Source organism: Abramis brama, assembly GCF_963993115.1.
Source record: "Abramis brama genome assembly, chromosome: 4".
Classification (NCBI taxonomy): domain Eukaryota; kingdom Metazoa; phylum Chordata; class Actinopteri; order Cypriniformes; family Leuciscidae; genus Abramis; species Abramis brama.
Window position 1 is genome coordinate 29,731,743 of NC_139966.1, and position 18,640 is coordinate 29,750,382.

Sequence of the window (18,640 nt, forward strand, 5' to 3'; positions counted from 1 at the left end):
CAAATGAATTGTCAGGATGGCAGCATACTCTCGCACCGTTGCTTGGCGCCGTTAAATGGTGCGTCCTTCGGAGGACGCATAGGCTGCATCCTTGAAATCTTCAGTCCTTCGAAGGATGCAGCCTTCACATTGGGACACAGCTTTTGTCTCTCTTTCTCTCTGCCGCTCCTCATCCTGGTCATCAACTGCTTATACGACTAATTTACAAAGCCATGGAAAATTATTCAGAGAGGAAAAACACACAGTCACTATTAATTTTGCACAATTACTAAAACATATTACAACAATTTACCTATATATTGTTTCTGTGTTTGTCTGTGGCCCAAATAAAGGTTTGATTTTATTGACAAACATTGTTTATTGTATAATAATTATTGATTTACTATTACATTAGAAAATTACATCCAAACATAAATTTAAAAATGTCTTGTTACAGAAAAATAAGTTACCAATCCCTGGTATGTTTCTGCACCCAAACACAAGATGTGCTACAAACTCTTTTAGCGCATTATTAGACAACATGCATTTCTCCAAGGATTCAAATATGAATACCTTATTTGTTTCTTATTGTTTTTACTATGTGTGTGTTTTGCATTTAAATTTCTATGTACTTTTGTGACTTTAGATAGCAGCGTGTGAACGGGACTTTTATTTTAGTCTGACGATGTGACGTCACAAGCCGGCGCCGCGAGCCCCTGTCAGTTGTGATTCCGCTGAAGAAAGGTTTGTGTTTTTAGGGATTTAATGTGTTTGAATAGATAAAAATAATTCAGTCGATTTTGTAATTATTAGAGGCGATCTTAAAGGAATTAGTCTGCATTAAATGTACAATTGTATTGCTTTATCTAACTTTATTGAACGTTATTTTCTGTGAGTAAAGCACACATGAGTAACAGAAAAGGTGCATCTCATTTTGCGTTGTATGTCGTGAATCAGTTTATCGTGAAAACGAATTTGGTCACTAAAGAAAGTTATGATGAGGTTTTTGATACTCCGAGTCAATTGAATCAAATGATTCAGTAATTTGAAGCGCTCGAATCGCCACTCGTTGACGAGACATGCTGGTCAAAATGCAATTTTTAAATGCAACGAGAAAACAAACCAACTGTAAATGTTTCTTGAAAATGGAATACATTAAATATAATATACAAATCATTAAATACCAGCTTCAAACTAATAAAATTAACAGTATAATTTATGTTCTTTTTAGTCTGGAAAAGTGTTAAAACCATGTTTTTTTTGGATTGATTGATTTTTGGATTGATTACCATTTGCATAACCACAGTTTTACTACAAATACAATGTTTAAACTATAACAGTGTAGCAAAACCATGGTTAATTTGTGATTACCATGGTTTAACTACAATAACCATGTTTTTTGTTGTTTTATTTGTAGTAATTAGAGAGCTATGGTAGTTGTTTGAACTAGGGAGCTGATTGAGAGACAGATTTAGTTTGGATTTATTTTTCTTTCTGTTAATTATTCTCATCTTAATCATGACAATATTGTCTAAACACACAGGAAAAACCCCTGGTGAAGCGACTGAGATTCACGTGACTCACTATAAAGATGGCGTTTATTAAAGAGGAGACTGAAGAAATGAAGATTGAAGAAGCGAGCAGTGTGAAACAAGAAGTTACTGAGGAACAAACAAAGATGGCGATTATTAAAGAGGAGAGTGAAGACATGAAGATTGAGGAAACATTCAGAGTGAAACAAGAAGAAACTGAGGAACAAACAGGTTGGTTTCATTCTCAAAGCTGAACTCAGTAATTTGGTCCTTAATAAAATGCCCAGCTCTACAGAAATATTTTCGGAGGAATTAAAGTGGTTTTATTTGACATGCAGCGAGTCCCTCATGTGGACAGACATGTTGACATCATATGATCAGACAAATAATAACGCTGCCTTCAAGCGAACATGAGAAGATGCTACTTTTAGGGTTGTGCCGATAGACGATAGTATCGTGTATCGACGATAGACAGAGATATCGCCGATGGCAGATGCCTTTGACGATATCAATACGATAATTGGCTCGTTTTTCCATTAATGTATTAAATCATTATTATTATTATGAAGCTAGTATAGTTATTAAATTAATTAGGAACTACAATTATATTTGCCTTGCCTAAATTCATAACGACATCACCACATAACCACACTTGCGCCATATCACGCGCGTATGAGGACTCCTCAAAGAAAATGTTTTTAAAACAGACAAAACAAAAACTACATCCCACAACGAAATTTCATTGCAAGGTGATCCATTCACAAATTGTCAAGAGTGCTTTAACAGACGCATAATTTTTATACAGAGCCTAGATGAAGACGCGGCATCGTTGTTCGTCAGTATATTTTGTTTCCATTGCACATTAACAAAATATTTAATGACACGAATAACACTAAAAACAATACAATTACAAAATATTAATTATAATAATAATATCAATAAAATGATATAGGCCGCCTAGGCCTAATAAAAGTCTTAGTTCACGAAGCATCTGTGAAACTCTGCCATCTGTGAAAATCACAAGCAACTTCAAACTTGTTTAACAAGAAATATTCTTCTAATTTTTTCGCTGTCAATAATGTAAGTCCACAAGAGAAATATTCAGCCAGTAAATTAAGATAGTTGCTGTAGCCTACCGTTATCCACCGTCGACTCTGAGAGAACGTGCTGTTAATGCAGCGAAAGCTCAGTCCGTTTCTGCTTTCGTTTTCAGGGATTGAGCGCGTTTACATGCACGTTATTAACTCGATTATGCTGAATAAACTGACAATGCATGTGGTCATGTAAACGGATTAACCCGTTTTCCTTTATCAGAGTCAAGTCATAAGTTTAAGTCGGCGTATAACCGATCGACTTTTAGATTTTTGCCTCTAATTTCTCCTGGCATTTAAAACACCTGCGTTATTGAAGTGCGGTGCGCATGTGAAGTGCATCCAGACAGAGAGAGCACTGGTAGGAGGACATATATCGCAGACTCCGACTCTTTCTTGAATCAAGAAATTAAAACGTGTTCACATCTCGTCAAACAGTCAAAATGCTACAGATCTGTAACGGCATGAGAGGATAATGTGTGTCCGTAAATTTCCCGCTGACATGTTGAAATACTCCGAGTCAGATACAAGAATGATTAGGATCTTTTTTTTACCTCACTATACCAGGAAATAACCTGATTTAGCCTATTAATAAACACTCCACCTTTGCTAGCAAAATAGAAAAAAGATTCTCATTTAAAACGAAGTAATAAAACAAGCAAATTGATGAGTAAATAAGCAAGTTAATAATCAAATAAGTAAGCCCCGCCCCCTCACGATAATATCGTGTATCGCCGATCTCACAGGCTGACGATAGGACGATATGAAAATGGAGCATATCGCGCAACCCTAGCTACTTTCATATTGAACATTCGTATTATAACATGAAGTCACACATTTAATTAGGAAAAAAATACAGAAGTTCTTGCAGTTCTCATTGGTTCTTGCGGAAGCTCAAACCTGCTGCGTAACACGAGAATTAACCTCATTTTTTGCACGTCAAGTAAACATGCTTGAGCTTCTGTTTCCACAACTTGTGTGTGTTGATGAATGTTTATATGTGAATAAAAGCCTAAAGTAAACCTGTTTAGCTTATAAAGCGATCAATTCTCTTCAGAATATTAGATTAGATTAGTTTTACAACTTCTTTAGAACTTTTTGATGCGTCAAAGTTTTTAGTTGCATAGCTGTCAATGGTGGGATGGAAATCTCCACCCTTTAATTAAAATGTAATTTTTTTTTTTTTTAGAAGCATCACAAAACCAGTTTAGTTAACCCTCTAAACCCAAAGAACGCGCCAGTGCGTTCTGCTGGATTTTTTCCTCAGCCTAAACAACTTAAAATACTCCGTAATTGTTGGCCATACATATAAGTATTTATACATCTTTATCAACTATAAAGGGTCTTTTATTTGTTCACTCACAATAACAACAAATCCTTGTGTTTTTGTAAAATAAAGAATATAAACAGGGTGCGCTTTCAGCTGTCGCTGTCTCTGTCTCCGCGAGAAACTTCCTGAAAGACAGACGTCTGAATAATGAGTTGAAACTCAGCGAATACTTATCACACAAACATAAAATGTATGTCTAAAGAAAGCTTGAAATGTCTACTTTTAATTAAAACAGTTCACATTTAAAACAAATATTCTCCTGAAATGTAATCTGTATGAAACTAAAGAGGTACAGTTTCCCCTGGCATAGCTAATTATCGTTAATGTGGTCACACCCACGCGCAGAGCGTGCTATTCATAAGATTACAGCTGTGTTGAAATGTGAAGGCTGCATCCTTCGAAGGACTGAAGACTTCAAGGATGCAGCCTATGCGTCCTCTGAAGGACGCACCATGTAGCCTCCGTAGGATTTCCTAATTGCGCAGCCAGGTGTTCCCGATTACTGCTCCAGGCGCCAAGCAACGGTGCGAGAGTATGCTGCCATCCTGACAATTCAATTGATATGCTATGGAGCCAGAATTGGCTATTGCCATTTTTATGTTTTATATTTTACTGGAGGACATGGTATTAAGGATGTTTCAGGTCATACTTTCGGCTTAGCCGAAGATTCAAATGTTCATTTATATCTTACCTTGATGCGATTTTGTAGGCTAGTGTATTCTTTTTATTATGCACATAAATGGACCATGGTAAATATATTTACACAGGTTTTTAACCCCATTTGAATATAAAACCCAGTTGAATATAAAAAGTCCAGTGCGAATGTTACTCCCGCTCTTCATCGGCAGCTGTCAGTCACTGTTGCTAGGCGACAAGAACAATCCTCTGTAGGCTAGACCGGTCCGAGCGCTTCAGATGCGCCCTTTGAAATGGGATGGAGCTGTAGTTAGCAACAATTTGTTAATATTGTGACAATAGGCCTACATTTTGTTACTTTAATTTTCAAAATAACCAGTGGTGGTATGTAAGGAACTACATACTTCGTTAATACTCAAAGTAATTTTCCCACACGGGACAGCAACACTACAAAACTGTTATTTTACAACATGATGCATTGTTTTACATTAAACTACACAAAAGTATATAGTTTAAATGTATCAACCTTGAAAATATTCAGAAGTAAAATGCAACATGCAGTAATAGAAATGCAAAACATCATAAAAACCCTGACAAGTTTTTTTTTCCTGCAGAATTCCTTTACTTTTACTCTTGATATCTTAAGTACATTAGAGTATGCAAGATAATGAAAAAAAAAAAAAAAAAAAAAAATTGCTTAACTAAGTTTAAAATATATGACTAGTAGTTTTTCCCCAATGCGGTATTAGTGGTTATTAAAAGTACTTTAGTGTAATAAAGTATCTCAATATTTATTCCATGAGTCAGCACTGCAAACCTGTTGATAGACAACTTAGTGGATAGTGAAAATATGCAGTCAAACACTCTGGAGACCATCCCAGATGATGTCCCACCAGCACACCAGGGTCTCCCACTCAGCTGAATAAAAGTCTACATCATTTTTCTTATTTTATGTACTGTAAATTTAAATGTTTATGTTGATTTTGATATGTTTAACGTATGTTGTAAATAGCTGGGGGAAAAAAAAGGTATAGAAGAATTTGTTTCATGTAGAAATTATGACTGTCATTACAAAAATAAACAATGTCCAGAGCAATGAATTCTCTTTTATTTACACATTTAAAGTTGCATAAAAATAAATAAATGTACAGATTTTTTTCCTTTTAAAAAATATAGGTGAAAAAAGTTAAACAAGAATATATATATATTTCTCAATAATTCTTTCAAAAAAGAGAAAACAGCCTGTCCATCCTCTCCCTACTCTCCAGTGCTCTCCTCGCCTCTGCAGTCCCATGTCTTCTCTAATCAAGTCCAAAAACTCGTCCTCTCTGTCTCGCCTTCTTTGTGGTGCTGGTGCTGATGCTGGTGTTGCCCCTGGCTCCTCCTCTTCTTGGTTACACACTGCTGAACTCTGCCCTGGTATGTCCTCAGGGATTGAGGCAATGAGGACAGGGGGTTGGTGCAATGCCTCTGTCCTGTTGGAAACTCAGAATCGAAGACCAGGAGACTTTTGGGATCACGTTGAAGAAGTTATTCTTTATTGAGGACTTCGCGTTGACGTGGCTGCAGTTCTTCAAAAGTCTGACTAAGTGGACGTTCTCATACAGTTTATATACATTTAGGGGCAGATACCAAAACTTTGTGATGAGACAGGTTTAGGAACCTGTTTTAGACTGAGAGTGCTGCCCATCCTAATTCACTCAGCATATCTATTCAAATGCTGAGACCCGAGTACAGGACTGGCAGGACTCTCTTGTTAAAACACAAGCTCCAAAAGCCATTAAGAGTTTCAGTAAAACAGGACTGACCGGAGTCTTTTGCTAGAAAACTCTGATAATAATAATTTATACCTAACCTTAACATGCTAAATTCAATGTAAACCTAAATTAAACATTTTTATAAATTTGTAATACAACAGTCCCAACACCTCATCCATGAGGACAAACCAGGGCCAAGTTTCAGCAGTGGGTTTCCCACTCACACCCTCTCCTGTCCCAGGACACATGCAATCCTAAGGCAGAGCAAATTAACCATGGCTTGTTAACAACAACAGCACAATACATTTCAGCAAAGATGTGTGTATTCATTTTCTTCCCAGACCCATTTTTCCCTGAATTGTTCTAAAAAAGCAGAAAAGGGTACTTAACACAGGGGTGCAATCTTAAGTGCATTGTTAACACTGCAAAATATGACACATCAAGACATGCAAAATATACTTAATATTTCTGTATACTCAAATTTGGTTAAAAACACATAGCTTGCATGACAGCACTACAAAAACACATAAAAGTGAAACCCCATTGCATTATCTACTGCTTTTCTTATTGTTTTAGGCTTTATAGGGTGAGCGATATTTCTTATAATACACAAGTGAGATAGACTAGTGCAAATATTACAAACAGGTCGTTAAACTAATAACGTTATTACCACAAGTTTTGCCTAAAACTACCTGACAAATGAAGCCACGCAATGATGACGAAGGAGTTAAGATGAAGTTTATAATAAACTTTAACTCTGGTTTCGCTAGCTATTTGAGTAAATTAAAACATAATACTTACATTTAAATGTGAATTTGCTGTCCACCACCGATCTCTAGTCTCGGCCGCCTTTAAAAAATAAATAAATAAATGCTGTCGTCAACGGCGCGCAATGACTTATGGGGTAGAATAGGGTAGCATAGGCCGTTAAGTGTCCATTTATGTATCCTTCCTTTCACGGGGAAACGAAGGGCGCATTTGTTGTCGCTTTTGAATCAGAGTAGCCTTCGTCGCGGCGCGATGACGCAACCGTCTTTCGAATACGGCCTTCGGAGGATGCAGAATTGAATTGGGACAGCCTTCATCGAGCCGCGTGACGCAATCGGCCTTCAAATGTGACCTTCCAAGGATGCAGCCTTTGAATTGGGACGCCCTTTGTCGCGCCGCTGTGACGCAATCAGCCTTCAAATACGGCCTTCGGAGGATGCAGCCTTCACATTGGGACACAGCTTACGTGTTGAGGTGATCTGCAAAATGGTAAACGCCCTAAAAATCATTAAGTTTCATCATAAATTTCATCCACTTTCCTGTTAGGAAGATGGCACGCTACACAGGTGAGGAAGCTCCTCAGCTCGCCCTGGATAGTGACGAAGATAATGCATTTTCCTCAGAAGAAGAGCGGGACTCCGACAATGAACGTTTGCATTTTAAATAGCGACGTGGTCCAGCCGTGGCTACAATTTCGGATGAGTACGTTTTTATTTATATTTGTTAGATTATTTCCAGACTTCTATTTGGATATATTTTTTAAATGCAATTTATTTAATTATTTTTAAATAACGTTCTATCTCAACCAAATATTTTCCTATCCTAACAAACCATACATCAATGGAAAGCTTATTTATTCAGCTTTCAGATGATGTATAAATCTCAATTTAAAAAAAATAAGTAAAAATTAACTATTGAAAATCTGGAATATGAGGGCGCAAAAAAATCTAAACATTGAGAAAATCGCCTTTAAAGTTGTCCATTTATGTTCGCGATATTGCTGCATCCACTCACAAAAATAAATGTTTTATATATTTACGGTAGGAAATTTACAAAATATCTTCATGGAACATGATCTTTACTTAGTATCCTAATAATTATTGGCATAAAAGTAAGATCGATAATTTTGACCCATACAATGTTTTGTTGGCTATTGCCACAAATATACCTGTGCGACTTATGACTGGTTTTGTGATCCAGGGTCGCATATGTCTGGTCTCTCATGTACAGAAGGTTTCCTTGGCACAATTGGAACTCAATATCTACAGGAAAATTGGGGATTTCAAATGTCTCTGGCCCCTGAGCCTGGCGTACATGAGATGACCGTTCTTCAGAGGACAAAGATACAATGTCTGTGTCAGCTGTACTTGGTGTAGGAGATGGTACAAGAGAGATCACCTTTAAGGTGGGCCTCTCAGGTAAATCTGCAATGTCTGTTAGGTTGATTAGTGCATTGTTAAAATCAGCATCTTCGCACTGAAGAGAAAACTTGTATGGAAGATCTAACTTCTCTTCAAGTTGTTCCATCAATGTGTCCAAAGTTTGTGGTTTCCAATGCAGCGTGATTTTCCGTATGTCATTTTCATTCACTATCACTCTAAGTATAGTTCTTGTCTCCATTGTGTCCTGTGAACCTAACAATGAGAAAAATCTATTAATTTTACACCCGAGTTCTCAATAATAAAGGGATAAAAAGTGGAAATTCAGTTATTTTCTCACCCTCATGTTGTTTCAACCCTGTATGACCATAAAAGATGATATTTTGAAGAACATTGGAAACCAAACACGTTCAGGTTACCATGGAAGTCATTGGGGAACTGAAACTGTTTGGTAACAAACATTGTTCAAAATATCTTTTATATTCAGCAAAAGAAAGTCATGCAGGGTTGAAATAACATGATGGTGAGTAAATAACAGAATTTCCTTTTTTAGGTGGACTACCACTTTAAATGTTAAATTTAGCACAAGATAAAATGTTTCGCTGTAACAAATGTCCTGCCCTGAATTTTGTAGGGTGCCAGTGGAAAAGGGTCATTCAATTCAAACAGCTTAGTGACTGTCATTTCTGATACAGGGCTGCACAGTTCATAGGACTGTAGATGCTCAATGTACCACGCTGTCTGTTGTTTGCATACAAAACAATTTTTTTTTTACAATTTGCCCAAAATTAGGCAGACATGAACTTGCACCTTGCAGACAGAACCATATCAGGACTGTAGTTGATCCCATCAATGCACACTTTAGATGTGCTTTGGGTAGCAAAATTCTGCTGAAGCATGTTCTGTACACTCTCAGGAAAAGTCAGTGTAGATGCCACTTTGTCCATCTGGACAGAAGGTTTAAAAAAGGATGAAGAGTCCACGTGGTATGCTATCAATCTCTGATGTCGGACTGGCAGAGTTTGTGTGACATTTTTGAAATTTTTTGTCTCACAAATGATTTGTTTGAAGAACTTATGCTTGCCTTCAAAACGCATGGTCCAGACATCTCTAAGTGGCCCATATGTCCTTATTAGTTGTGGATAATGTTCAATGTAGTGGTGTTTAGGACGCAACACGAAATGAGGAAATACTTTTAAAAGCAAACCTCTGTGCTCTGAAATTTTAGCCCCAAGAAAATCAATAGTATCATCAGTAAATCTGAAGGATGTCACCAATTCTAGCATGTCTTTCAAAAGCATTAAAATCTCCCATGTTGCATCATTTTCTGGGATGTCAAAGCCAAACATTAGTGGGAGAAGTCTTAAAAGTGCTCTCTTGAGGCAAATGTAGTTGGAATGACCTGAGGTTGATCGGTCTTGTCTATGAATTTATATGGAAATTGTTAGATTGTTCTGTTCACATACTCAAGGGTGATGTACTTTTTGTTGATTAAACCATTGAGGCACAGTGCAATGTTTCATTAGGTATGACACCCTCCAAGAGATCATGCATGATGTCAGGTGGAAAGCCACTGACAGAGTGAAAATGGTCAAGCTCATTTAAAACACACCTGCCTTTTACACCATACTGTTTTACCAAATTTTGGTCTTTTAATTATGTTTCATTTCACTCCTTTTCACCATGCAAAAGCGGCAAGGGTGTTCCACAATAAAACTCTCTTGAAATCCTGCCAAGGAATGAGCACCAAGATTGTCAGCAGATACATTGAGAACAGTTCCCTTAACACATTCCCCTAACTGCTCCAAAAAAACACCATGTTTCTCCAGAGTTTTGAGGTCTTGTACAAGAGGGTGAAGGACTTTCTCATATCCATATTGTTTTACTGCACTAGCCTTGCATATGCGTGCCAGCTGAATTGCCTGAATAGATGAGCGGTGTTTAGATGGAAGATTAGCAAGAACCCAACAGACACTGAACATCTTGTGGCAATCTCAAATTCATCAGTGTAAAGGGTAAGCAAAATCCTAAATTTCCCTGCCATCAAAAAATCATTCTCACAATAGTTAGTGCTGTCTTTGTAAGAGTTGATCCCATTTGCATTGCCAAAAGGAGCAAGAACTTTCTCAAAGACATCAGTTCTGTTTAAAAGCACCTATAGCATATCCAGAATTGGCACATAAGCAAATGATTGTGAGTCTTTCCCAAGTTTATATCCTGTTATAAACAGGATATAAACTCTTATATCCTGTAGCACAACTATTGGAAACTCTTTCTGAAAACATGATGCTCTTTTACTGACTGTAGAGAGAGAAAGAGACTCATCAGAATTAGTAATTTTCAAGATCAAATTATTCTCTGTGACTCCTTTCATGATGTCTCTCAAAACAGAATCATTATCGCTGACTCCATGTTGATCTAGAATCTGCTGTATGGCATTACACAAAAGGGGCTTTGACAGAAGAAAGATCTGGTTCATTTGTTGAATTACTTCCTGCACTGCTGCATCAGAGATATGCAGAATGGTTTGCATCTTAAGAAGGAGCAAACCTAAATTATGTTCTAGTTGATTTTGCAAAAGATTCAGATTTTGAGTCTGGTCCTCTTTTTCATTTTCATCTTCGCCAAATTCAATAGAATCCATTGACTCATGGTAAGACATATTTTGTGTAACGTCTTGTGGTAATTCTGCAGCTACATTTAGAATTTCAACTGCAATGTTGAGTTTTAACTTCCTCTGACTGCTTAATTGGTGTTCTTTACATTTGTGAGCATTAATTGTAGAATAAATTCTGCTGTCAAAATTGCAGTCATTGTATGGGCACTGAACCTTTTCATTCTTTTTTAAATGTGGGTGAAAAACTCAGATTCTGTACAAGGTTCCTTAAATTCACAGAGTGGACAGTGAAATATTAATGGAGATTCTTTTGATCCACTTGTTTGTTCTGCATCAATTTGTTGGGAATGACTTCTTGTTAAATGCACCTTCAATGCATTAAATGACTTGAATGAACACAAACGTGCATTAAGTCTGCATTAAGGCATGGAAATGGTATAGTTCTGATGTAGCTTCCATGTTTTATGCGATAATGCTTCAATAGGAGAGAGCTCTCTTTTCACAAGAAAAAAAACAGTACTTTCATTTCCATTGCATGTCTGATCTCACAAAACAAGCTCTGCAAATGAAGAAAATAATATTAACATGCACACTTCTTAATATACAGCTTTGTATTTTTATTTACAAATCAATATGTTGTGTTCAAACATTTGAAGTGGGGTGGGCGATATGGGAAAATATATCACGATTCTTTTTCATGTTGGTTTTACTATTTTGCATTATAGCCAAACAAATTTCCCTATTTTCAAAAAAAACAAAGCCTTACAAAGCCTATAAATAATAATATAGCAGACATTTTTGGCCAAAATGGATGAAGATAAAAAACTTAGCCTAGTCATTATTTTATCTTTGTTAATAAAAAAATAGGACCAAAGATACACATTACATGTACACAACATAATATACAAATGAAATAAAACACTACATAGGCTTGACTGTATACATTATAACTTGATTCTTAATAAAAATACTCTATTTAAGTTCTTCAGTCAAGAGCAGTGAGTGGTATAACCAAATAGTTGATGGTCCCCCTTGACTTCCATAGCATCCTAATATGGAAGTCTATGGGGACCATCAACTGTTTGGTTACCCACATTCTTCAAAATATCTTATTTTGTGTTCAGCACAAGAAAGAAATGAATACAGGTTTGGAACAACATGACAGTTAGTTAATGATGACAACATTTTCATTTTTGGGTGAACTATCCCTTTAAGGACAAGGGGCAGCATTGTTCACTATTAGGCTACTGTCTCTTAAAGACCTGCACGCATCTAAAATACATAATGCATCCGATTAAAAAATTAAGTTAAGTTTACTTTAACTTTAGACATAACCAACTGTGTTCATGAAAACATTGTGTACATTTGACAGTATTAGCGCAATAAGACGCGAAATATAAAGTCCAGTAATCAGGCGCTGTTTGACAGGCTTTAAGTGGTTGATGCGCTCAGAAAAAAAAGCCCATGTAAGAATAGCACGCAAATGAAATGTTTAACTGGCAAGGTTTAAAGCACATGCAAATAATAAACGTTTGTGAATTGCAGTGTCCCGTGAGTGTAACTCCTCTGTTAACATCGGATGTGAATGTACGTCGCGTTGTACAGTAGGCCTATAGCCAATGTTGAGACGGAGGCGCCAGAACTGCAAATGATATGTGCCTTGTAGCACGATACTATTATATTTCTTCAAAACAGATCGTGGAGACATTTTAATCCCACACCCCTAATTTGAAGTAATCTAAAACTTAAAATATATTAATTATAGCATAGCTTTATTTCTACATAACTATTGCAACATTAAAATATAAATCAGTAAATTAGAATAATCAGTATTTTTTTTCTCAGTCTATGTTATACTCACAATAAAATAAATAAAACATAAAAAGGTTCCTTGATTGAAAGCATGGACCTAACGATTAGCAACTTACAAATGCTAGGACTCCTTATTTCGATTAGCACAATCCAACACAATCCAAGAATTTGATTAAAATAAAAACACATCCAATGTTCATGTGTAATGCTAGTTTATTTATCAATTACGCGATCAGTTATGTATAGTAAGCAATTCAGACATTAAAACTTAGACAAAGAAGCACTGACTCACCTTTACATGTGCTTTTCCCGTCAGAAATACGGGAATTTGCGTTGCAAATCGGCTCCACTTACTGGTAGAACTGCGCATGACCACTCATACATTTTCAAAATACTTATTATTTTAAGTAGAGGTAATTGAATCAATTGAGTTTAATAACTTTCCGTGCTAAAAAGTTGTCCTTTATTAAACTTAGTAAGGTCAACAAACTTATTCAAAATAAGTTTTATTCACTTAATTTTATTAGTAAGATCATCAATTACATTTTACAGTGCAGGATTCTTTGAATAGAAAGTTCAAAAGATATAGAAAATCAATAGAAATCTATTGTAACATTATTCACTACCATTCAAAAGTTTGGGCTCTTTAAGAGTTTAGTTTTTTGCGGCTGTTTTTTTTTTTTTTTTTTTAAGAAATCTATACTTTTATTCAACAAGGATGCCCTATATTGATCAAAAGTAACAATAAATTAGACATTTATAATGTTAAAAAATCTTTCTATTTCAGATAAATGTTCTTTTGAACCTCCAGTTCATCAAAAAATTCAGATTTTTTTTACACAACTGTTTTCAACATTGATAATAATCAAAAATGTTTCTTGAGCAGCAAATCATATTTGAATGATTTCTGAAGGATCATGTGACACTGTAGACTGAGTAATGATGCTGAAAATTTTGACCACGGGAATAAATTGCATTTTAAAATATATTTAAATAAAAATAAACAGTTTTTGCTTTATTATGGATCAAATAAATGCAGCCTTGGTGACTAGAAGAGACTTCTTTAAAAAAAAAAAAAACGTACAGATCTAAAACTTTTGAACGGTAGTGTAGGTCTAAAGTTTTGAAGTAAAGTCTTTGTGTAAATAAAATGTATAGTTATAGATTACTTCTTTTAAAGGCACAATATGTAACTTTTTTGCTTTAAAAATAGCAAAAATCACTATATCTATGTTATATATTTTTTTTAGTTGTGTACTTACATTATCCCGACTGTTTCCAACAACTTTCAAACCAGGAGAAATTTGTAATTTAATTCGAAGACACGTCGTGTTTCTTTATTTCCGTTTTGTCGCCGTCAATGGCGTCATATCCGCGTTGTCCCTGGTTTCCGCTCGTACTGCCATAGCAACCAGAGCTATGAACCAGAGCCCTCTGATAGTAACCAAAGCGACAGATGTGGACAACTGTGTAGTTTTGCAATGTCTATTTGCACGCTGTTGTTGTTTCGTTCAAACATTATGGACCATGGCAAGCAGATTTTGGATAAAAAAGGAGAACTAAAACGAGAATCAATATCAGCGCGGTGTTTTCGAGATGCCTAGAGCTCCCATAGACAGTATATAAACGAGAGCTCCACGTCCGAGACTTCGACCGCTCCTACATGTACTTTATTAAACAGGTGAGCACATTTACATAAAACTAAACAATGTTATATAGTTCAACAATGATAAAATGTTAGAATATGATCTCTGTTATTCTAATGTTGATCTAGCTTACTGCTAGTCTCATACAGACAAACTAACACACACATTTCAACACATTCAAATGCAGTTTAGTGTGATAGTGTAATGTTAGACCAAGTGAAACATCGCTGCGTTATCTCACAAGTTTAATTTGTCTAATAAACTGACCTGTGAGTTGTAATTCTGCACTTGCGTGTAGTTCGGTAGAATGAAATGTCCATATTCCTTTTATATCCGTGGGACTCGCGTCGCGTGTGGAGCTGATAGCTGTCTCTTAGCAATCCCGAACTGCTTCATATCACAGTCATGATAAAAACATCGATGTATTCAGTCATCCATAAACATTATTAGATCGGTCGGCTTGACGTTGACGACAAGATCCATAATTCTTAGCAAATGCTGCGTCATCAAACTACGCCTTTGTTATTGTAAAGAGGTTAGCGACCCCTAGCGGCGAAAAATTCCATACTGTACGTTTAACTTAAACTTGATTTTGTGAATAAGCCAGAACAATACATTCAATCATTAAGTCTCCTCACATTGATTCTCTATAGTTCCCTCTGTCACATTCCTCATTGATATTCCCAGGGGAGGGTCTTTGTCTCTTCAGGTGTGAATCACAGCATTATTCATGATGTTTCACGCCCACCCCGCATACAGCCATTCTGACAATTAGTGTCTTACAGAAGTTAAATGACTATATTGTTTTGTATGGAGGAGTGATCAGGATGGTTTTCACATCATTTTGAAGAAAAACTATAGGCAGTAAGATCCAGTTTTAAAAAGCCTTGTGAACAAATGTTTACTATGTGTTATATGGCCTTATTTCAGTGACTTACATTTTTTGTGTTTTTAAAAAACATGCATAAACGTTATTTTCTCAAAACTACAAACTTTTATGTACATGTTGCTCACATATTACTGTAGCCCTGTTTGTGCTGAATACAATGCAATCAGACTTTAGCCATTAATATGTTTTTAGGCAACTGAAGGGCCTCATAATATCATTTGATGGATTTTTTTTAAATTAATCATAACTAACATTTATTTTTCATGCAGGAACAACATTCATATGCTTTTGAATCTTAAATGTTTCCAAAACTTTTGGTCGAAAACTCGTGACTGAGTGTGTGAGTGTATAAATAACATATAGGGGTGATTAACCGTGTGATTAACAATATAGTAATCAAGAAAACAGAGTTTTCTATGGTCAGATGAAAAAAAAAAAAAGCTTTTTTGGCAGCAAACACCTAATATGGGTTTGGTGCATACAGGGATAAAAATGTACCCCATGTGTAAAATGAAATACTCTGTTGTATCTTTAATGCTGTGGGCCTAATTTTCTAGCATATATTTTGTTTGTTGCTTTAAAGCTGCAGTCCGTAACCTTTTTGTGTTCAAAATGTATATAATAAGTGAGTACATCGTGAATCCATTTTCCAAACCGTGTTTTGGTCTTATCTTGAATCACTTCAGTACACCTATAATAAGCGTTTATTTTCGGACTATTTTAGACTGGTACGGGTCGCACAGCGGAGGAGTACATGCGTGACTCGTCATAGACATAAACAGAGAGAAGTAGCTCCGGCTACAGTGTTTTTCCGCAAGACTCATACAGTTCTGTTTATTAACTGCTAGAGCGCCAAAAGTTACAGACTGCAGCTTTAAATGTCTAAATGTTTTGATGTCTGTTGCTTTGTGCCATTACACTGGTGTTAACTTGTATTTGTCTCTGTTCACCTTAGAGCTGATGCTGCTGAAAGAAGAGAGTCAAGAACTGAATGAAATGGAAGAGAAAGATCATGATTTCATAACTGGAGAAAAAACTTTTAATTGTTCACAGACCCTTAAAAGAAAAGAAACCCTTAATCACCATAGGAGAATTCAATCAAAAGAGGACTGTTTTTTATGTCAGTGTGGAATGAGTTTTCCGGACATAAAGCGCCTTAAAAGGCATGTAATATTTTACTCCGGAGAGAAGCCTTTCAAATGCCAGCAGTGTGAAAGGAGTTTCCGATTCAATAAATACCTTAAGACACACATGAGAATTCACACTGGAGAGAGGCCTTTCACGTGCCATCACTGTGGAAAGAGTTTCTGTCATAAAGTAAGTCTCAAGACTCACATGCTGCTTCACACTGGAGAGAAGCCTTTCACCTGCAAACTGTGTGGGAAGAGCTTCTCACAACAAGGAAATCTTACATATCACATGATAAGTCACACTCGAGAGAAGCGTTTCATGTGCTCTCACTGTAGAAAGAGTTTCATTCATAAAGTAAGCCTCAAGACTCATATGAGAATTCACACTGGAGAGAAGCCTTACACCTGCACCCAGTGCGGAATGAATTTTACATATAAAGAATCCCTTGGTATCCACATGAGAGGTCACACCGGAGAGAGCCCTTACACCTGCAAACTGTGTGGGAAGAGCTTCACACAAAAAGGAAATCTTATGGCTCATGTGAGAATTCACACTGGAGAGAAGCCGTTCGCCTGCCCTCACTGTGGAAAGAGTTTCACACTTAAAGGAAACCTTGAGGTTCACATGAGACTTCACACTGGAGAGAAGCCTTACAAGTGTCTTCAGTGTAAAGAGAGTTTCACATATCATAGAGACCTGAAACATCATTTGCAAACGCATTCTGGAAAGACACATGTGTGTTCATCTGTGTGACAATGGATTTAGAAAAACGAACAATCTAAAAAAATCATCTGCACATTCACTCTGGATGAAGGCAATTTAATTGTGATCCACGTAATAAAAAAAAATCCATCATTTACAGATCCCACAAATGACCCTATTTGTGTGTTTGTTTGTTTTTTGTGTGTGTGTTTTTTTGTAAATACTTTTAAATGGTTCTGCAATTTAGAATGGCACCAGAAAATCTCTGTAAAATGAATGCTACATTCATTAATGTGGCTAAATGTAGCCAAAATCTGTTTTTCTGCTCAAATATAACGGTTCACATCACCTTTTAAATGTGGACCATATCAGATACCATCTAAACAGGTGACATGCCTAAAACATGTGCCATGTGTTTTATATGCATCTTTTGTATTTTGACATTTTATTTGCTTTTGTGATTTAATCGGATTTCAAATGGCCTTTTTGCTTTAATGTAGTGGTTCTCAAACTTTTTGGTTGTGTCCTCTTTGTGGGGCATGTTGATTGGTTGACAAAGAATCGTCACTTGCGCATGCTACAAGGGGAAAGACAACACGAGGTGCCATCACTACTTTACTTGTCTATTGTGATGGGTTTTTAATAGATAAGATGGTAAACTATCTTTTAAACTAACCATGATTCTAACATCTAAACCTTACTTCCCTTTTTCAGGCCTAACATTCTAACACTTGAACAAAATGTACCAAAATATCCTCTGAATATTGTGTCCATGAAAAAGTGTTGACTATGACAATATCAAAAATATACTGTCTAGAGTAGTTTCATGACATATTGAGTAATCAACTGAACTCTTAACCCTTTTCTCTATTATTTTTTCTAATGATTTGAGATCTAAGTTTTCTCCTACCTAGTAACAGAAGGGTTTGCATATGAAGAACCAATCAAATTGTAGGGAAATTATGTAATGTTTCATGTCATTTTTGCCATGCTCCTATTCTATAAAAACTGTTGTATTCCTTTTGCTGGTGGGATTCTTTCTGAAATTTGTCTGAGATCCTCCGGCTGTGATTAAAGCATGTTCGAAGGCATTGTCTGGGGCCTGTACCATGAAGCCGGATTAGGTGGCTAGCCAGCTATGTTTCAGTTTAGTTTCCGCCAACCCTGGGTTTTAGGTACTATGAAAGTAGCTTGGCTTTAATCGGTGTTCGTTGCCATGGTATCTTACGCTGCACAGCTAACCTGCTCCGGGGCAGTTTATGTTCTGGATTCAAGTTTGACCAATCAGCTGAGAGCAAAGAAACATATAGGTGACGTAACTTATTCCAAGTGTCTGTTGCAATGACTTCACCTTTTCTTCCAAATCCGGTG

General features: G+C 36.3%; 1 protein-coding gene across 1 annotated transcript; it reads left to right on the top strand.

Annotated features, from left to right (window-relative positions):
- Positions 1-649: 649 nt before the first annotated feature.
- On the top strand, positions 650-18,360 carry LOC311080557 (uncharacterized protein). Its single transcript, XM_084110550.1, has 3 exons — positions 650-723; positions 1,523-1,742; positions 16,392-18,360. Exons 2-3 carry the CDS (start codon positions 1,571-1,573, stop codon positions 17,318-17,320), a joined length of 1,101 nt encoding a protein of 366 aa, XP_083966676.1. The 5' UTR covers positions 650-723; positions 1,523-1,570; the 3' UTR covers positions 17,321-18,360.
- Positions 18,361-18,640: the final 280 nt, after the last annotated feature.